The sequence below is a fragment of the Triturus cristatus genome, chromosome 10 (genome assembly GCF_964204655.1).
Source record: "Triturus cristatus chromosome 10, aTriCri1.1, whole genome shotgun sequence".
Classification (NCBI taxonomy): domain Eukaryota; kingdom Metazoa; phylum Chordata; class Amphibia; order Caudata; family Salamandridae; genus Triturus; species Triturus cristatus.
Genome location: NC_140593.1, coordinates 884,115,683 through 884,137,562, shown reverse-complemented (window position 1 = coordinate 884,137,562; position 21,880 = coordinate 884,115,683). Strand labels below are relative to the sequence as shown.

At 46.9% G+C, this 21,880-nt stretch overlaps 2 protein-coding genes across 3 annotated transcripts in view; both read right to left on the bottom strand.

Annotated features, from left to right (window-relative positions):
* The window catches only part of LOC146796173 (uncharacterized), a 244,237-nt gene that overhangs the window by 157,171 nt on the left and 65,186 nt on the right, over nt 1-21,880 (bottom strand). The window lies entirely within an intron of this gene.
* LOC146796175 (zinc finger and SCAN domain-containing protein 30-like) lies at nt 8,795-18,257 on the bottom strand. Its single transcript, XM_085631272.1, has 2 exons — nt 17,770-18,257; nt 8,795-8,879 (listed from the first exon to the last, which is right to left on the bottom strand). Exons 1-2 carry the CDS (start codon nt 18,255-18,257, stop codon nt 8,795-8,797), a joined length of 573 nt encoding a protein of 190 aa, XP_085487398.1.

The window sequence follows — 21,880 nt, the reverse complement described above, 5'->3', positions numbered from 1 at the left end:
TAATTTGAACTACGACTCTGACCCTAAACTAAAGAATAGATATTGGGGGGGAGAAGTACACTCGGCCCTCTACTCTAATTACGGCAGGGGAGTCTCGATATTGATCAGGCGCGGCCTTGGCTGGTCGACCACACATATAGAGATAGACCCTGAGGGAAGGTATATCATTTTAACGGGTACCCTTATGACAACAAAAGTCAACTTAATGGCAATATATGGCCCAAATTTGGATGACCCACAATTCGTTCTCACTGTATGGGCTAAGATAGCAGCACTGGGAGGTGACACAATCATCTGGGGAGGTGACTTCAATGTCACTCTTAACAATGACTAGGATAGAGTCCTGTGCCGCTCGCAACTCACATCTCAAGGCAACCCTACAACTAAATGATATTATACTTGAGCACAGTCTTACAGATATCTGGCGCAGTAGGAACCCAACCATGAGGGAGGGAACATGTATCACTGCGCACCATAATGCATGGTCAAGAATAGAGTACTGGCTAGTCACATGCGATGTTGCGTCATGGACCATAGACACACTACACCTCGCACGCACGCTATCTGACCACGCCCCGGTGGTGCTACACTGGAAGATACCACAAACTTTGCCTCGCACACTCAGTTGCCGTTTGCCACCACATGCACTCCTTGATATTGCATTCAGAGAAGAGATTAGAACTGACATTACACAATATTTTTCCACTAATGAAGGTTCAGTGGACTCCTCCTCGATGTTGTGGGAGGCGTTCAAGGGAGTGATTTGAGGGGTTTGCATTTCCAAACAATCAGGGGTGTTAAATTCTATTCGGTCTACTATAGTAAAACTTGAACAAGATATCAAATCCGCTGAACAATTGTTCTTCCAAACTATAGAACCTGAGCGCCTGGCAACCATAAAGGGGAAAATCTCTGAATGTAGGAAGAGGCAGATAGGGAGACCTGATTCTTAGGAAAACATTCAAGAGCACGCAGTTATGGGGGGGTGATAGGCCTGGCAAAACTCTTGCTAATGCACTCAGACAGCGCACTTCTCCTGCCTTTATATCTGAGTTATTGGACGACGACGCTTCCCCCATCAGAGGTCAAGAGGCTACACATAAATATCTCACTAAATACTATACCTCATTATATACGGCAACGCAAAGTGCGCCTCATCCAGACCTCGGTGAATACTTAAAATCAATTGAGCTGCTCTGGTTGAGAGACACCCACAGAGCTTATCTGGACAAACCTTTTTCAATAGAAGACATCACACAAGTTATTATTAGCTTGCCTGGCGAAAAAGCGCCGGCACTAGATGGCCTGACCACCCCATTCTATAAGACCTATGCGGAAGAGCTGGCGCCTAGGCTGTTGGATGTATATCAAGAGTCGCTAGAGATAGGAATCCTCCCGCCGACTATGCGCGAGGAGGCAATCATTTCCCTTTTAAAACCAGACAAGACATCTAATCTATGTGACTCATATAGACCCCTGTCGTTAATCAATGTAGACGTAAAGATCCTAGCCAAACTAATAGCTAACAGATTTCAGCCGCTATTACCGTTCATTGCCAGGCCAGAGCAATCAGGATTCATCCCGGGAAGGGAAAACGGCCCACATTCTGCGCACATTCGTCGCTAAGGTGAACTAAATTGACCCCCTATTACCTGCCGTTGCAGTGTTTCTTAATGCAACAAAGGCGTTTGACTCCTTGGAGTGGCATTTCTTGTTTACTGTTCTACCTAGATTGGGATTTAACCCCAATTTTGTCAAACTAATAAGCCTGCTCTATACTAAACCCACAGCCCGACTTAGAGCAAATAATCTAATATCGGAACCATTCTACATAACTCGTGGAACCAGACAGGGATGCCCACTTTCACCACTGCTATTCGCAGTGGCAATGGAGCCCCTAGCAGCCAGAATTCATCAGCGCCACACCACAAGGGGTCTGGGATTCACTGACAGGAGTCTTATAATATCAATGTATGCAGACAACATAACATTATATATTCGGAAATCAGATGAAAACCTTAACCCTGTGCTGAGAGAAGTCCTCTGTTATGGAAGGATGTCAGGCATACAGATTAACTGGTTAAAATCCTCTATTTTGCGGCTGAGAGATGCCCGGCTGGAAGCCCACTTGGAATTCCCGCTTAAATGAGCTGATGGTGCTGTTAAGTACCTAGGGGTGTGGTTGAGCCGAGACTTGCAGGAAATATGGCGAATGAACTTTAGCACATTACTGGACTGGCTGGACCGCAAGTTGAAACTTTGGGCGGCCCTGCCTCTGTCATTGGCTGGCAGAATCGCTATCATTAAGATGATAGTTCTTCCTAAATTTTTTATACCTATTAGTTAATATTCACATACCTTTAACCAAGGCCTTTTTTTAATTCCCTGCGCTCTATCGTAATTGCCTTAGTTTGGGCCGGTAAACAACCTCGCGTGAGCTGGGACCTGCTAACACGCCCACTATCCGGAGGTGGATTGGGTGCACCTGACTTTGAACTCTAAGCACTATGCGCAAGCCCAATTCCTTCACTTCTGGGTACATCCCATACCATTCCAGACGCACATGGCCATGAAAACAGATATTGCTGATCCCACCCCTCTACACGTAGCTGACTATAAACAATATCGCAGATCAGCAAACAAAATAAATACAGTTGAGACCTTAAGATGGGCATGTGAAGGTTCAAGTAAACGTGTCAGGACACCACTGCTTTACGCGCCCTTCACGTCAGTTGCACATCACCCTCATTTTCCCTTCCTTAATGTTAAGGGTCCCATAGAACGGGCACGCAGCATGAGCAATTCTACATTAGGGGACCTGTACCCACAGGACACCTTTTTAGAGCAGCCAAAACTACATGGAGACACTCAGTCACCAGTCCTGAACTTATTCCTATATTTCCAACTCTGAGCCACTGGCAAGACAATGCACTCAACCGTTCCAGCCCCTCAGATATAATGAAGCCACTACAACATTTATTAACTACACCATCACCTCGTAGATTAATTACCAGATTGTACAACCTCACGCAAACAAACACGCCTTGGTTTGCCACCAAGGCCCTAACACAACAGAGAATTGAACTAGAAGAACTGCCCACAGACGAACAATGGTTATTTTGTTGCTCACAGCTGAGATATTTATCCCCGAACTACAAGCTGAGACTTATCCATTTCAAATTCATACATAGGTTGTATCGCACCTCCATGCAGTTACACAAACTGGGGTTACGTCCCGATTCGTGCTGCTGGAAATGCAGACGTGAAGCAGCTGCCTTTCTACATATTGCATGGAGTTGCCAACCTATTGCTGAATTTTGGAAATAGGTGTATGATACTATTCAAGCTGTCACTGGAGTGTCGCTGGAATATATCCCAGTGGTGGCACTGCTGGGTTATGTGGGGGAAATCCCACCTGAGAAATGCCGTTTGGTGGCCATAATGCTACTACTCGCTAAGCGCAGACTGGCCATATGCTGGGGTGCCCCTAGAGCCCCCCCGTATGGCTGCGTGGGTGCGAGATATTGCTTACTGTCAAGAGCAGCTGGTGACATTCTGGGACCTAATGCCGACAGCATCTCGCCCGAGGGACATATGGTAACCTTTCAATAGCTGGCTCAAGGGACAAAATGCAGATCTCCCGGACGACTCTAGTCCAGTGCCAGTTATCTCCCCGTCCAGATCGCCCCAATAGCCAGCTTCAAACTCGCCACTTTATAGAAATTTCCTTCACACATATGGGTCCGCCTAGCTCGAACCAAATGATAGTCAATCATAGCCACCCTTCGCCTCCCCATTTACTGTGCCTAAAACCTATATGTTTATTTGGCCCACAGCTGACATTGTTATGTTCCAGTCAATATAAATGTGAGAATTGTGATAATGTATCATAGAGATGTACCTTTCTTTCCCCAAAAGGACAAAATGCACTGAAGCAGTGAACCCGATTTGTATTCAGTATTAGTATCTCAAATTATTATGAGGGTATATTTCGGAATAATGCTGTGTAGCGATCACATGTAAATATACCTATGTTATATATATGCCTGTACAAAAGCTCAATAAAAAAAATAAAAACAACCCCCTGCAGGACCCAACTCTGGTGCTGGAGACATAACCAGAGCCTGAAGCATATTTCCCATATACTCTGAACATCTTCTAGTTCCACCAGGTACATTTCCATATGGTAAGACTAGACAATTCAATGTGGCACAATGATGTCCTTCACCTCATAAAGGCCTTTGAATTGAGGGGCCAAGTTAATTCTGCAGGCCCTATTCATACTCTTGAGATATCTGGTTAGGAAATAAGCTACTTATCTGTAATTGCAGTTCTCCGGCATTGGTTTTGTTCTTGGATTCGCATGCTTGGGTCATTCCAAGTCATCAAAGCGGGAACCTCCAGTTACAAGTAATAGCAGTATAGAACATCAACAGGCCACAGAAACAAGATTTGAAAACATTAGCTCAGTAGCCTATTCACCTACATAGAAATGACCAGATCTTCAGCCACTGAGGTGCAGGTTCTTTGAATCCTATTCTTCCCAGAGGCAACATTTCATATTTCATAGCACTTGCATGAGCAGGCATAATTAAACTGTGAGCTTCAAAACAGGAAGAAGGTACGGCCCCATGTGAATCCATGAAAGATACCAATGCTGGGAATTAAAAATGTCCGAGCTATCATAACAGAAAGTTTTAATTCAATTAAGGACACGGAGCTCAGGATTATGCTTTCCTTTCGTCACTTTATTTCATCCGCAGCCATTTTAAAACAACAATAATAAATTTCATTCACCACAAACCATTAAGAACAAGGAAGAACGCCAGTCCAGCCAATCAGCAAGCAGGGTATCTCCTCACAGTCACTTGTTGACCCTCCTGCCGCCTTTATTTCGCTGCTACGGATGATAGTTAAATGTCTTGGCCTATAGCTTTGTTTTACTTATGGTGTACTTTGCTTAGTGTGTATTTCATGCTTCCTGCTAATATGCCACTTGTCTTGCAGGTTTCTCTCATCAATGCGGCAGATGGAACGTTTTGATGCTCCTCTGCTGTTTACTTCTCTGCATTTTGCCTCAGGAGAGTGTAGTATTGGTGTTCCTGAGTGAGAATGCTTCTTCCTGCTGCCTGAGTCTCAGGCTGAGGGGAGAGGCATTCTCTGCCAGAGTTCTTTAGTTGCTGGGTGTTGGGATTGATTTGTGTGGGATTCTTAGAATGTTTATGTTTAACTTGTACTCACAGTTGAAGCTTTGAAGTAGCTGGTGGAGTTGCTGTTCTTCTCCACAACCATGTAGCCTACAGTAAATCTTACCTGAACATCCTGGCTATGGCGTCTTCACTACAGATTGTTGGCGACGATCTGGCTACACGGACTAACCTTCTGTATGCCGTTTGCCTTTGTCTGTCTCGGAACAACCTCTTCTTGATCGTGACAAGCTTCTCTTGCTGGTTGTGCTGCCTTCTACTTCAATCTTGCACAAGAATCAACTCAATCGCGAACCTACCAGCTTCTGCAACTTGTTTATTTCCCACCATTCCCAGTGAGTGCCTTTTGTCCTGTGCGAGGCTGCCTCTTGCCCTGTGCAAGGCTGGTGAGACCTTCAAGCTTCAGTCTTCTCTCTGACGACGGGCTCTGAGGTGGGAGGTTTGTTTTTTACATTTTGGAGCTGTGGTGCAGTTCTCCTTGTGACAGCATGGGCTGTACCCTACACTAAACACGCTTCAGCTGTGCCGCACGAGTAGCACGCGAGTCCCTCCACGCAACTCTGCACGAGCTGACTTCGGCTGTTCCTTTGGCAGCCACCACGGTCACACAAAGCTTATAGCGGCGTACGCGTTTCCTACATCTTATGCCCTGAGGTCAAAGGTTGTATCTTGTTGCTCTTTAACCGCTCTAGCTCAGTTTCCTGTTCAAATCCACATTTCTTGACCTCATCTCTTGCTAAATCATTTATACTTGTTACAACGTTTATGCTGCAACGCAATACTCATCAGGTGTTCTGACATTGTTCTACAATAGTGAGTACTGCAGATCATGGTGATTCGCACACCCTAGTAACTATTCATTTTACTTGCACTGTGACCTATGAACACTGGCTCTACTCAATTTCAAACAGTTCAAGCTCCTTTTGTTTAAGCTCATTCTCAATACAGCGGATCACGGTGATTGGCACACCTCTTGTTTTTATTTTCATCCATGAGGCTTCAGTTTTTCTCCATTTCTTATTTAATCACATATTATTTTCTTGTGTTCTCATCCTCAAGCTCTTTACCTATGGTTCTCTCTTGAATATGTAATTTCATATTTGGCAACTGTTTTTGTCGCTATCCATTATTGACACTTGTGTTTACCCTTTTCTCTGCTTGAAGTCATCTGCCATTTAATGTTGTTTTAACTTTGCATTGCCCTTCACAACATGTGCACAATGCAAGCAGTCACACCATCACAATCATTTTTAGACAATCCAGGTGAACCACCAGTAAGATGGGAAGTGTGATTTGATGCGTTTGAGACATACTTGGGGGCCATAGGTGCATCTAGATTTGGTGCAGAAAGGAAAAAATGTTTGTTGCTTTATTCACTTGGTTTTACCGGCTATTCCACAGACTGAGGAGGAGAACATTGATGAGTAGCAAGAAACTCTTTTCAAGCTTAAAAATAGATTTGACAATTAACCCAGTCTCATGGTACTTCAATCTAAGTTTTTTTAAAGAAAACAAAGTGATGGAGAAGATGTGGATGCCTACATCTCGGTTTCAAGAAGGTTAGCTGCAGTATGCCAGTTAGAGGGGTTCACTGACCAGTTAAACCTAGATCAATTTGTCTGTCAATGCAAAGACAAACAGTTAAAACAAAAGTTGTTAGCTATGGGCAATACATCGTTAGAGGAGACTATCAAAATAGCTAAAAGTCACTTCTCCTTCCCCCGGTGTCAAGGATCCCTCCAGTGTATGAATCCTGAATCGTTGCTAATCTTGACCTTGACGCACAGGGGATGTATTGTTTGTCTCTGTGCTCAACCGTATTGTGGCCGGCCTGATGGTTGTAGGCCCGTATTTGTTCTTTTACTATGCACAAATAAAGGTTTTAAAAAAAAAAAAAAAAAAAAAAAAAAAAATAGCTAAAAGTATTGAAATCTCCATTGTTTCCCTAAAAGAATTAGAAGATAAACCCTCAGAGTCTGTAGGTGCGATTGGAGTGACTAAGGCCAGACAAAAGAGTGTGCGTAGTGAAAATTTTATGATTGCCAAACTCAAAGCTGATATTTCCAATTTTATCAACAGCAAGGTGTGTTTGCGATGTGGAAATTCTCCACATCCCAAAAGTGGGAGATGTCCTGCAGCGAATGCCACATGCAATTATTGCCAAAAAGTCGGGCATTTTGCTAAAGTGTGCCTGAAATGAAGTAGATGAAAAAAGGTCTGCGGTTTGTGTAGTAGAATCTGAAGATGAGTCTGATTTTGAGGTTGTTTCTGCCACCAGGAACAGTCCTGTGTGTTGTCAAGGTGAGTCCAATATAACTGTGACTGGTGATCCTTCAAAGTGTGTTGATCCCATTGCGGAAGTCAGTGTTGGGGGAAAGATTCTTAAACTTTTAGTAGATTCAGAAGCCAAGATCACCATGATTACTCAACAACTATTTGAGGAGACATGGGGCAACAGAATATTGGAACCCCCTGACCAATGTCCAGTTTCTTACGAAGGACACTGGATAGAGTTACTTGGTCTATATGAGGATGCAATGGAATTCAAAGGGAGGAAAATAAAGGGGAAAGTTTATGTTGCTGTCAAGGGTCTCAATATACTCGGATGGTTTCACCAAGGGTTGTTTGGAATGATTTTAAGGCCGAGTGCTAAGGAACACATTTTGGTTGTAGGTTGTCGTGACGAGGGACAAAAGTGGAGAGGAAATTTTCCTTCTGTCTTTTGTGACAAGTTAGGCAGGATTCGGGGGTTCAAGCACAAGATTATTGTTAAAGATAATATCTCTGTAAAACAAACTCCGAGATGTTCCATTTTGTGTGAGAGACGGTCTTGACAAAGAGTTGAAGAGTCTATGCGATAAAGGGATCATTGAACCCTCTGAATCTTCACTGTGGTCGTCTCCCCTCGTTGTGGCTCACAAGAGGTGTGGGGAGCTTCAAGTCTGTGTAGATTTGAGGTCCCTCAACAAGGAGATTTGAATTGATTCTCATCCTTTGCCCAAGATCATCAACAATGTGTTTGCTTGTGTCAAGGGAGCCAAGTGCCTACCACCAGATAAAGCTTCATCCAGAGTCACGTCACTTTACTGTGTTTATTTCTCCCCTTGGCACATTCACATACCGACCTACGCCTTTTGGGTTGGCATCTGCCGCCTCTGTTTTTCAGAGGGTGATGCAAGATCTGTTAAAAGGGGTGGAAGGTGTTCTGGTTTTCCAGGACGATGTGTTGATCTTTGCCAAAGATACTCTTTCACATGATGTCATTCTACACAAAGTTCTGAAAATGTTTGAAGAAAAGGGTGTGGTACTCAAAACCGAAAAATGTAACACTGAGGTAGAATACCTGGGGCATCTGTTGTCTCAAGAGGGTATTAAACCTAGATTAGGCCTAGTTGAAGCTATTGTCAATGCTTCTTCTCCCAATGATGAGATTAGTGTCAAGTCACTATTGGGCTGTGTGAGATTACTCGCACTTTATTCCTGACTTCGCCACCATTGTGCGTCCCATTAGCAATCTGCTTAAAAAAGGTGTCAAATCATTTTGGTCTATTGAGTGTGCCTCAGCTTTTGATCTCATCAAGTCCACCTCAAGTAAGAGCAAAGCCCTCAAACCATTTGATCTGGACGCACCTTGTTGTATTACTGTTGATGTGAGTCAAGTAGGGCTTGGTGCTATATTAACACAAAGGATTTGTGATAAAGAAGACACAGAGGAATTTGCATCTAGAGTGTCGAGGGATGCTGAGGTACATTACTCTGTCATAGGAAAGGAACTGCTGGCTTGTCTGGGGGCCATTGAGAAATTCCATCCATACATTTGGGGGAGATGTTTTAACCTACAAACCGATCACAAGCCGTTGGTTCCTACTCTAAGTGCTGGTGCCAGTAAATGTTGCACACCCAGGATTTAGAGAATGGTGGCCAGGTTTTTGCAGGACCAGTTTGATGTGTCCAACTTTGCCGGTAGGAGGAATGAGGGCGCTGACTTTATATCTCGTTTTCCGTAAAGGAGAGTGAAGAGGTGGATTTCAGCAAGCTTTGTGATGAGGACTGTGACAAATTATTTGTTGCTGCTTTAGATATACCTAAGTCCGAGATAGGTTCTGAAGAAGAGGGGGAAAGTTTGTTGAGTGATGATGCCCTTCTTCAGCACGTTTGTGAGTTTGTTAAGAAAGGTTGGCCTTGAGAAAGTTTTGTCTCCTTTTCTTACCCACAAAGCTCAGCAAAATGTAAACTCTGATGAAATCATGCATTTTCATTCAATTTCTGTGATGGAAACTTCTGGAATCCACAAAATTCCCCTATTTATCGATAAAAAAGCAGCCCCTCTTGTGCAGCTGGGCCTAGTGTCCGCTACAGGAACGGCTCAAACCAAGGGGACTTCCATTGACCTTGGTTTGATTTGTTTCTGTCACGGGCACTAGGCCTAGCCACACAAGTGGGACAGCGTTTATATTAGCACAATGGGGGTTAATGTTGGGTGGTAGGAATTTTGTAGCTTTCTGCGGATTCCGGAAGTTTTCATCACAGAACTGTAAGGGAAAACCGTTGTTTCAGACAAAGTTTGAGCTTTGCAGAGTATTGAGGATAAGAAAAGCTTGAAGGATCCACGCAAGGCACACAACCCTGAACTCCCCTAGTTGTCTAGTTTTAAAAAATGTTCAGGTTTGCTAGGTTTCGACGAGCTCAGGTGCAAAATCTACACCTACTTACATTGGGAAAAAAGGGTAATTTTCAGTGGGAAAATGTTATGTGTCCATGTTGTGTTCTGGGCTGTTTCCTGTTGCGGGCGCTAGGCCTACCCACGCAAGTAGGGTACTATTTATATTGGGAGACTTGGGGAATGCTGGGTAGAAAGAAGTTTGTGGATCCCTGCAGATTCCAGAACTTTCAATCACAGAAATGTAACAAAATGTGTTTTTTAGACAAAGTTTAAGGTTTGCAAGGAATTGTGGGTAAAATAAACCTTTTGAGAGCCACACAAGTCACCCTATACCACTAGGTGTCTATTTTTTAAAAATTTACAGGGTTGATAGGTTTCCATAGGTGCTGGCTGAGCTAGGGTCCAAAATCTACAGCTCCCCACGTTTGCAAAAAAAGGTTTCGTTTTGAGTGGAAAAATGTGATGCATTCATGTTGCATTTTGGGCTGTTTCCGGTCTCAGGCACTAAGCCTACCCACACAAGTGAGGGACCATTTTTATCGGGAGACTTAGAGGAATGCCGGGTGGAAGGAGGTTTGTGGCTTCCCACAGTTTCCAGAACTTACCATCACAGAAATGTGAGAAAAATGTGTTCTTATAGTCAAAGTTTGAGGTTTACAAGGGATTCTGGGTAACAAAAACTTGGTGAGAGCTACACAAGTCACCCCACCCCGGATACCCCTGGGTGTCTTGTTTTAAAAATGTACAGGTTTGCTGTTTCTATAGGTCCTGCTGAACTAGGGTCTAAAATCTATAACTACTCACATTGGGAAACAAGCATTGGCATAGCCAATAGGTCTCGCTTTTGGGACCTTCTAAGTATTTAGTGATGCAGCACAATATCCTTGGTGCAACAACATTAACTGTTGCATGGTTAAACACTTATAAGGCCCCAAAGGCAAGACCTATTGGCTATGCCAATGCTTGTTTTTAGCGCTGTTATGGCCACTGGAATTAGGCGGCATGACTGTACAAAATTATGAGACAGGATTGACCAAATTATCCAGCAGGAAAATGCAAATTGTGCGGAAGAATGAAACTTATGTGGCAGTATTATAATACTATTTTGTCATTTTAATACATTACAATTGTGTGGTCAAAAGTGTAATCTCATTAGTACCAGTTTAGCACCTGGATACAGCAATTGACAACTGAAAGTTGACCAGTTAACCTTCGCAAAGGTTGTGTAAATGAGCATCCCTGTGTGGTGCATTTTTGTTTTAGTAAATTTTGATCCATTTGAACTACAACAATGTTTATACAAATCTATAATTATTCAGTAGATTGTGGATTATGTGGCAAATGCACAAAACCCATAACTATGAGGATAACATTGCAGCTAAAGAATCTCATAACCCCAAAAAATGAATGCCAGTCCCACCACCACAACCACTGGTACACATTCAACACTCCTGGTCGGATACAGTGACGTTTCTTTAATACCGTGATGTTTCTGTAAATCTCCCCTTTGTAGCTACCAGAGCCGACACTGCGCTCTGCTCGCCGGACCCTGAATAAAGTTACACATTTCCAGACACCTGCTTTCAGAGTGTGCCTTTTATTTCCCCCGAGGCTGCGTCACAGACACCGCCTTTGAAGAAAGTGACCGGGGCACAAGTGTGCCAAAGTGTAAGCCGTATAAATGAACACGTAAAACTTGCTGCGGATTGTCAACAGGGCGGGCTGGCCACACCCTGTCTGTGTTTAGGCCACAATAGCGGGATGCGTATTCTGCCGCGCCCCTGTGAGTTCTGAGGGTCGCCGCGTTGACGCACATTTAAATCACACACGTAAGCCCCTTGCATGGTTTTTGTGCCCACCACAAGCATATTTCTGATATTTAGGGCAGAGGCGTAATACAAAATGCCCCCTCCACCCCCATCGCAGAATGTGGTGCGCCCCTCCTCTGGATACTGTATTACTTCCTGCCTATTCCATTTAGATTCGTCTCTATCGGGGGCACATAAGTCCAACGAGAAGTTTAGTTGGAGGTGACGACAGGTCGCCTCCGTGGCAATAAGCAGTTCTTATCACCAGCGCCCACCCTTGCTTCCTGTGCAGTAATGTACAGCTGCCTCACGCTAAAAAACACAGAGTTGGCAACGTGCCCCCAGAGCTTTAAGTGGGCCGGGTCCTGCCAGTGCCCAGCACCGGCAATTCTTAAAAGCAGGTGCCGAGACGGATCCCTATGGGGTTCCCCATTTTCGTCCTCGCTCTCAAGATGGAATAAAATCTTAACTCTGCAGCAGTACACTGTTTTTTGTAACTTTTATTATTTTGCAGTTATATATTGCAAAACTCGAAGTGCTTTCTTTACCTGAGCATCAACAGAGACATATTCATTTAGTGTCCAAGTCGATTATTTAGGGAGGTCTGACTGTTTCTAGGTACAGTTAGGAGTTTATTCCACAGCAATATAGAGGAGATAGCACTGAAATTATCATAATGTATAATAATATCAGCACTTCGATAAAAGCAAACACAGGCCCAGCAGATATGGCACAAGGCATATATATTTTTCCAATCATGAATGAACAGTTCTAATATTTATGTGAGTAGCAAATCAAGTAAGTAGTAATCCCATCTGTTAAGTATAACGTTAGGTGATATTGCTAACGAGCCCAAAGGGAATTATGTAATTGAGACACAAAATGTCCACATTGACCTCACAATTCAAATACTGGACCATTTACATATCCTTTTGCATGCCTACGAGACTGCCCAAACTGGGCCTTGTAGACTCTGACCTTTGTTGGTCATTGTAATGAATCCTGAAGAGATTTAGAACATCTTACTGTTTACTGCAAACAATCACACATACTTGGAACATAGAGAACGTACCACAAACAAAATATTCAATACTACTCTTAAATAAACAATATTGAAGCAAGCAAGGAAAGTGCATGCCTAAATAATGTGAGTGCAGAAACGCTGATTGGCCAAAAACACTTGACATAGTAAAATAGAAGAAAAAGCCAACTCCGAATAGAATTGTATTGCGGATAGACGTGAATCACCTCCTTCTATAACCTAATAAGGAAGTGGGGATGAAAAGCTAAGAAAGACAGTGAGGTTATGGCAAGAGGGGGCAAGCTGTGATAGTGAAAGCTTACAAAAGAAAACTAAGGAAGAGAGAAAAGTGGGGACTGGGAAAGAGACCGAGAAAGAGAGGGCCTTGGGGGGGGGGGGGGTGAACAAGAGACTGAGGAATGGGGGCCAAGAGAAAATAGACAAGGTGGTGGATGGAAAATAACATGGATTCCCACTGGACAGAGACAAGAGAGAAAGTCAAGGGGGCTAAGGAGGGAGAGAATGAGGCCAGGACTAAGGGGGTTAAAAAACAGAGAAGGTGCACACAAGGGAGGAGGGGAGGCAAGGGAGCCTGAGGGGAGAGAAAGGGGCGAAAGGAGGGGAAGAGAAGAATATGGGGGTGAGGGTGGGGGCAAGAGAAAAATAGAGGGGGGGAATAGGTGTGAAAGAGACAAGGGAGCCTGGAGCAGAGAAAGCAACAAGGTAGCTCTGAGGGGAGAAAGCGACAAGGGGGCCCTCAAAGGACAAACAGCTAAGGTGGAAAGGAGGGGTTGGGGGAAGAGATACGAGTGAAAGATGCTGTAGGATAGGGCATGTAAGGGGATGTTGGACCCGGCCTCGTGGCGTGGCCCATTCAGACCCGTAGCGACACCAGACTAACCTCTACACCCCACACGACCCTGACTAACACAGCCTACCCGACCCAGAACCCGGGGTCACCCGTTTGCAAACAACGAAAGATCGCTACCACTGTGTGATCGTTTGCACCCTGGGTCAGGTCTTGGCGTATAGATAAGAGGGGGTCAGATTGAAAGGTAGACACTTCAGAGGCAGAGGTGTGTTACAAAGGAGTTGCTTTTATTACTCCTTTCCAGTATATTTCTGTGCAAGGCGTTTACTATAGTCAGGTACAACCCCAACGAACTGTTCAGTCCCACTATAGACGATCTCCCTTGTAGGTCCTCCCTCTGCGCGTTGGATTTGGCGTCTTCTCCGGCCTCTTCCCCAAGGTGGATTCGTCACAGGTGCATGTAAGGCAAGGGGAGACAAGAACAGCGCTGTAATAGCCTGCCGTGATGGGTTTCTAAGTGGGGAAAGGGCGTGAGGGACACCGGTGCTCGTATTTACAGAAGGTGCAGTGAATCCACAGTGTACCAAGACGATAGAAGGGAGAGCCGGCTAAACCTTCTCCCGCCTCCCGAACCACCCTGCCATACGCCCGCGTACCTGGGTGAGCCACGCGCCTCCAGGTACGTGGCTGGGCGATGCGCCTTCCTGTTGGCCTCCTGGCTTTCGTCCACCTCCTCCGTCCGTGACTCTCCTCGGGTCCTCGTTCGGTGCGGCGTCTGTACAGCCCTCCGACTCCTCGATTCCCGGTGCGGTGTCCTTCCCGTCTGTTTCACTTCCTGGAGCGTTCGTCTCTCCGACGTTTGAATCCAGGTCTCTTTTCATTGGGAGATGGCAGGTCACGAGGTAGTTGTGGGCGGGTTCCTCCGATCTTCCGGGAAAATTAAAAGGCTCCGTTCCTTTTTGTGGTTCGTTGGTGCCTTTTGGATACCAAGTCTCTCCGTGAGGCTGTGGGGAAAAGACAGGGCACCGGCCAGGTAAGTGTAGGTCCAACGTCACTGGGGAGCCCGTGCCCCCGCACCGTGGGAGTCTGGGGCGACCCCGTGACATTCCTCCCCCCTTGGATTCTCCCGATCGGGGAGAGGTAAAATGCGAGAGAGGAAGTCCGCATTACCGTTCTCGCTGCCCTTTTTGTGTTTGACAGTAAATGAAAAGGGTTGGAGGGTCAGAAACCATCTCAATACTCTGGGGTTGTGGCCTTGGTTCCTGCTTAGCCACTGTAGAGGGGCATGGTCCGTATACAGAGTGAAATGGGCCCCCTCCAGATAGTATCTTAATTTGTCAACAGCCCATTTCACCGCTAGGCACTCTTTTTCAATTGTTGGATATTTCATTTCTCTGGGGAACAATTTTCGGCTTATGAAGAGAACGGGGTGTTCTATCCCTTCCCGTGATGTTTGTGACAGTACAGCCCCTATCCCACACCCGGAGGCGTCTGTTTGTAACAAGAAGGGACGTGTGAAGTCGGGGGATACCAAGACTGGGCTGGTGGTGATTGCATGTTTTAGGCTCTCAAAGGCTCTTTTTAACGTCTCAGAAGGCTGCTGGAGGGCTTTGTCCTTTACCTCTTTTTTCAACACGTCGGTGAGGGGTCCGGCAATCTCGGAATATGAAGGGATAAACCTCCTATAGTAGCCTAGGAGGCCCAAGAAGGCACGGACCTCCTTTTTAGTCCTAGGAAAGGGTGTCTCTCTGATGGCTCGTACCTTTTCTTCTTGCGGGGCAATCAACCCGTGTCCTAACACGTACCCTAAATATTTGACGGATTGGAACCCCACTCGTGACTTCTTTGAATTGATGTGAAGGCCCGCCTCCCTCAGAGCACTCAGGACTAACTCGAGGTGTTGTAGGTGCTCTTCCCAGGTTGAGCTAAACACGACTATGTCATCCAGGTAGGCTGATGCACAATGTTGGACGTTTTTCAGCACCTCGTTCATGAGGCGCTGAAACGTTGCGGGTGCCCCGTGAAGACCAAAGGGAAGCACTAAAAATTCATACAACCCATCTGGGGTGGAGAAGGCGGTCTTTTCGCGGTCTAGTGGATGCAAGGGAACCTGCCAATATCCTTTGGTCAGGTCAAATGTCGTTATAAAACGAGCCTCCCCTAGTGTCTCAATTAGATCATCCACCCTAGGGATGGGGTATGAGTCAAATTTCGATATCTCGTTGAGGGCCCTAAAGTCCATGCAGAAGCGAATGGAACCATCTGGCTTAGGGACCATTACTATTGGAGAGTTCCACTCGCTCCTGGAGGGCTGTATGACCCCCATCCGTACCATATCGTGAACCTCCCTCCGGACGGCTTCTCGTCGGGCAGCTGGTATTCTATATGGTTTTTTATTAACCACTTGGCCAGGACGGGTGTGTATTCTATGTTCGGCTAGGGAAGTCCTACCTGGTAGGTCGGAAAACAGTGTGACATATTTCTGCAGGAGGACATTGAGCTCCTTTCGGGAATCACCATCTAGTTCTGTGTTTACGACTAGCTGCTCTAAGGTAGTGTCAGTTGACTGGAGAGAGGGCAGTGTAAACCCTACCGTTTGGGGTATAGGGCCCAACCACTTGCGAAGGAGGTTAATGTGGTAGGTTTGTACTCTATTGGGGTTTATTTGGAGTCTATAACTGGTTTTCCCCACCGTTCCCACTATCTTATAGGGTCCCAGTCTTTCGGCTCTGAATTTACAAGTGGAGGACGGCATTAGTACTAACACCCAATCTCCTTCTTTTAAGACTCTCCACTTTTTTCCCTTGTTGTAGTGGTATGCTTGATCTCTCTGTTTTTGTTCCAGATGGGAATATGCTAGGTCTCGTAACTTTCCCAAGCGAGATTTGAGTTCCTGTGTATACTCCAGCATCTCTCTGGTACCTATTTCCTCTTCTTTCTCCCAGGCCTCTTTTGTCATGTCCAGAAGAGACCGGGGCTGTCGTCCATAGAGTAGTTCGAAGGACGAACAACCGAGGCTACTCTGATGTTGACTCCGGATCACATAGAGAGCGAGGGGTAGGAGTCGGTCCCAGTCTTTCCCTTCTGCCTGCAACATTTTTTTGAGGATGAGTTTTATTGTCCCATTGTACCTCTCGACCAGGCCATCGGTCTGGGGATGATAAACTGAGGTACGAATATGGGACAAATCGAGAAGGGTACAGACCTCTTTCATAGTCCGGGACATAAAAGGGGTGCCCTGATCCGTAAGGATCTCTTTGGGAAACCCTACTCTCGAAAACAAGTCCACCAGGCAATTGGCTATGTTTTGGGTGGTCGTGGTTTTTAGGGGAAAGGCTTCGGGGAACCGGGTGGCATAGTTGACCACCACGAGTAGATATTCATGCCCTTTTCGGGTTTTGGGGAGAGGACCAACTATATCCATCCCAACCCTGGTGAATGGGGTACCAATTATCGGGAGTGGTTGTAAAGGTACGTGGGGTGGTTGATATGGGTTCCGTTTTTGGCACGTGGCACATTCCTGGCAGTATTGTTTCATCTCTTGATATATCCCTGGCCAGTAAAATTGTCTTAACACGTTTTTTAAGGTTTTTTCTGCCCCTATATGCCCTGCCGTTAGGTGGGAATGTGAAAAGAACATAAGCTGTGAGCGAAAGGCCCTAGGCACCAACAACTGTGGTTCCTCGTCGGGGGATGGTTTTCTATACAACATTTCCTTATCGATAAAAAAATAGGGATATGTTGAGGTATCGGTATCGTTCCTTCTACGAGCACTCTCCCAGGCATTCTGCAGCGTAGCACAGTGTATTTGTGCGAACTTGAAGCTTCTGTCCAGAAGCCAAGGTTCGGGGGTAAGTAAGGCGTGTGTGACAGGGGGCCCTACTCTGGTCCTGTCTGGTTTCAGGGTTTGGGTGTGGAGGAGGTGCTGGAACTGCTCTAAGAACCCGGGATTGTCTGTCCCTATTATTATTGCTTCGGGAAGGCCTGGCATCACCCCAACCCTGATGGAGTGTGGTGTTTTCCCCGGATAAGAGATTTCTAAAAGGGCTACAGGATAGGGTTTGAGGTCTCCATGTACGCACCTGATGTGTACTAATTCTCCTGGCAGGAGTTGATTAGGTTCTACCAAATCCCTCTTTACCACTGACTGCCTACACCCGGAATCTAGCAAGGCTTTTACTGACAGACCGTTTAGCAGGACACTCACATAAAATGCATTTCCCAACTCGGCTGTATACAACACTGTCCTCGGTAAATACCCGATTTCCATGGGTTCTTCCTGGGGTTTTCTTTTGGGGCAAGCTCTAGCGATGTGACCCCAGTCTCCACAGTCATAGCACTGCGGCCCCTTAGGAGGCACTCCTTCCATGCGGCGTGGAATTATTCGCAGAGATTCCGGAGGCGGCTTTATCATTCTCTTCTCTGGTTTTTGACTCTGGAGTCGGTTCCCACGGTCGGTGTCTGGTTGGGATATCCGAGGCTGGGCTCGTGCAAACGTGGAGGCCATCTCGATGGCTTCTGTGGTGGTAAGACCTGAGTGTTGGCGGAGCCACCGTTGTGTATTGTAGGGGAGAGCCTCTAAGAATTGTTCCAGGTAGATTTTATCGAGGATTTCCTCCTTCGTACTGTCCTGGGAGCGCAGCCACTTGTCAGCCTCGTTTTTCAGGCGATAGAAGAGGGTCTTGGGGTTCTCTCCCGGGTGTCCCCTCTCCTTGCGAAAGCGTATGCGGTATGCTTCACTGTCCATTCCCAGATTGTTAGACCTGTCAGCCCTTTGGGTGGTCCCTCCTCATCATTATTTATTTTGTCCCACTTTTGCCTCAAACCCTGTTTGAATTTTTCCTTTTTGGGAACCACCAGACTTTTTCGTGTTGCTGCAGATTCAGGGAGCCATTTTAGCTACCCCTGAAACTTCTGTCTGAGGGCCTGAAGCACAAAATGGTGGCCACCTGTGACATCACCAGCATCCACTGGAACCTACCAGCACCTTCCAGAACATTCCAGGAGATTCCAGAACTCTGTGACAGTTGGAGACCGTTTAGAATGTTGGGAGGATAAGAGAGGCAGTTGGCAGTTGGAGCTGGCAGTTGGCACCTGACTGGTGAAGAGAGAGGAGCACAACAGTGAAGGAGGAAGGAGTGAAGCAGCAGGGGTGGAAACTTGTGCCTGGAGTGGGGTCCATAAACCCACCCTTGATACTTGTCCCTACTGATGGATCCCAGCCTATAGCCCTGTGTGGGAAGAAGACAGAAGAAACTTATCCTAAGGACCTGGACAGCAGGAACAGGCCTTAGAACCAAGAAAACAGCAAGATTCTGACCTGAGAACTGGTTTCCCTGGAGTCCGGCGTCGAGTAGCCTGAAGACCTGGAGCCCGAGGTGGAGAAGCGGCGCTGACTGAAGTAGCAGACGTCGTACCCGGAGCCGCCTGAGGTCGTGAGAGGGCGCCGACGGGGGTCGAGAGGAATACCAGAGGTCGAGGAGGAAGTGAACCGAGGTCGAGCGAGCGGCGTCATCGGAGGAGTGAAGTCCGCCCTCCGGAGTCGTCGGAGACCGAGGTAGAGGAGCACCGGAGGTCGGGAGTGAGGATCGCACTCCGGAGTCGCCCGGAACCTGTGAGGAGGAGCACCGGAGGTCGGGGGTGAGGATCGCACCCCGGAGTCGCCGGAAGTCGACATCGAGGCCAGGCCGGCCGACGTCATCGGAGCCGAGAGCGCCATCGGACCGGAGCCGCCCGAAGTCGACATCGTGAAGAGACTGCCCGACGTCGTCGAATCGGAGGTCGAGATCGAACCGAGGCCACCGACATCGGACCGGAACCGCCTGCCGGCGTCGTCAAAGAACTGACATTGTGCCGAGGCCGCCGAGACCGAACCGGAACCGCCTCACGGCGTCGACACGACTCCAGCGGCGTCGGAACATCAGGAAAAGGGCAGTAAGTGGAGTAGAGGGCGCCTAAGGCCCTGTGGAGACCTGAGAGACTGCTCTAAGGGGCTAGGGAGGTGCTGAAACCCACCTGACTGTGCCTGGGGTGAACTGGGACTGACCTAGAGAGGTTGTGTGGAGAAGGAAAGCCAGGGCATTGGTATTCCCCCCCTTTGATCTACCTCAGTTTAGGCCTCAGCCTTGTCCCAGCCAGGGAGTAGCCTTCCCCCTCAAGCCTTCCACAACCCTACAAGCTGTGCCTGGGCCAAATCAGCCCTTAAGAAGTGAAGTGTCATCTGATTATATGAGGGGTGCTGTATACTTTTAATTATTTATTGGGGATACTGTATTTATTGAGTTTTTACCTATTTATTGCTGCACTATATTTATAGGTCCACAGGACTTGTTGGTGTACAATATTTATTGGTACAGTATTTATTGCCTCAAAGTATTTAATTGTCTGTATATATTGCACTTGTATTTATGCCCTGTTATTTATGATCACCCCTATTTATTTCATCAAACAGCCAATATTTATTTGACCTGCACTAATTGAAACTTGTATATTGTGATTGACCTATTTATTTTTCCAATCAGCAACTAAGAGAAAAAGATAAAGAAGAATATTTTCATAATTTTTACGGTGTAGAGTCGTTTTTGGAACGGATGCACGCCTGGTTCTTGTATGGGTATATTGTATGCTTAGCACTGCGCCTGTTTCCTGACCACTCGAGCCAAGCTACCACAGTGTGTTGGGAAGGTCCACCACCACCCTGCGGAGTGGGAGTGGGGCTGTTTCCAACATAAATTGGTGTTCAGTGGTGGGATAGAGCTGTGCCTACATATACTCAACAATAACTGTGGGTAGTCCATAGGCCTACACCGGGAGTTTTCTCACAGCGGCCTTCCTAATTGTGGGTTTTTGTTTTTTTTCCAAATTTACTCTGGTGGTGGGAGGAGGTATTACTAAAGGTACCACCCTACATTGTTACTGCACAAAACCTGTCCTCTAACCTGAGTGGGCAAGATGGAGTTTGTACTGGAAGATTTAGAAACGTACACTGTGGCCCAACTCAGGGAGTTTTGCCAGCGGGAGGGGGTGTACTGTCCCCCAGGAGCAAAGAAGGGTGCACTCCAAACAAGCTTAAGGGCTTGGGGGGAGGCACGCCGAGAAAGCAAGGCTGAGGAGGAAGACAGGGATGGAGAGCCTGACCCCGAGGGGGCTGAGATGTACCAACCTGAGGTGGGGAACCTGTCAGCAGGGCCCAGGACACTTTCTAGGAAGGGCAGCACTGTCTCTAGCGGGGGCTTATCCAGCGTGGAGTTAGCAGATCGGAGAGAGAAAAGACAGCTCACATGGGATTTAGCAAAGCTGGAGAAGGAGAAGGAGGAACAGAGGTTGGCTCATGAGACGGAGAAAGAGAGGATGGCTCATGAGATAAGACTGAAAGAGATAGAGCTTCAGATCCTAAGAATTGGAGCACCAACTGTTCCTAATGGTGGCAGCCAAATCCAAGAGTCCACCAGGGAATCCAAACCTTACCTGCCAAAGGACATAGTAGCTAGCTATGGGGCGGGTGACGACATCGCCAAGTGGCTAGCAGCCTATGAGGTCTCGTTGAGGGCCCATGGGGTTCCAGTGAAGTATTGGGGAGGAGGATTGTATAGGTACATGCCTCCAGCTGGTAGGGATGCTTTATTGGCCCTCGAAGAGGATGAGCAGACCCACTACCCCACCATGAAACTGGCGCTCATCAGAAAGTTTGGACTAACACCTGAAAAGTACAGACAGAAGTTCAGGGGTAGTCACAAACTGGGCACACAGAATTGGGTGGACTTCCTGGACTATGCAAAGAAGGCACTGGAAGGTTGGATTCAGGGCAGTGAAGTAAGGAACTACGAGGAGCTGTTTGACCTAGTACTGAAGGAACACCTACTCGAGAAATGTTTCCCTGAACTGCGGCAACACCTGGTGGATAGCAAGCTGACCAGCCCCCGGAAGCTTGCTGAGGAGGCGGACATTTGGGCCAGTACCCGGGTGTCCACAAGGGGGACTGGAGGGGATACTCAAAAGGCCGGACAGGGCGCCCCCCAGAAGAAAGAGGGAGGGGAAAAGAAAAAGGAGTTCTCCAAAGGCCCCCAAAATAACTTCCAAGGGAAGGGAACAGGATTCACCTCTAAGGCTAACCCACCCAGAAACCCTAATCCTGGCCAGAGTCAGCAGCCAAGGGTTGTCCATTGCTATGAGTGCGGTGGCGTTGGACACTATAAAGGAGATCCGAAGTGTCAGAAACGATCACCCCCTCCCACTGGAGGAAAGCCCCCCGGAGTAGCTAGTGTAGTGCTCGGGGAGGAGATGCCCTTAACTAAGGGAAGGGAGTGGGCGGGTGTCACTTTAGTGTCCCTGGGAGAACGGGAGATGGTTCCTAAGATCCAGGTGCCCGCA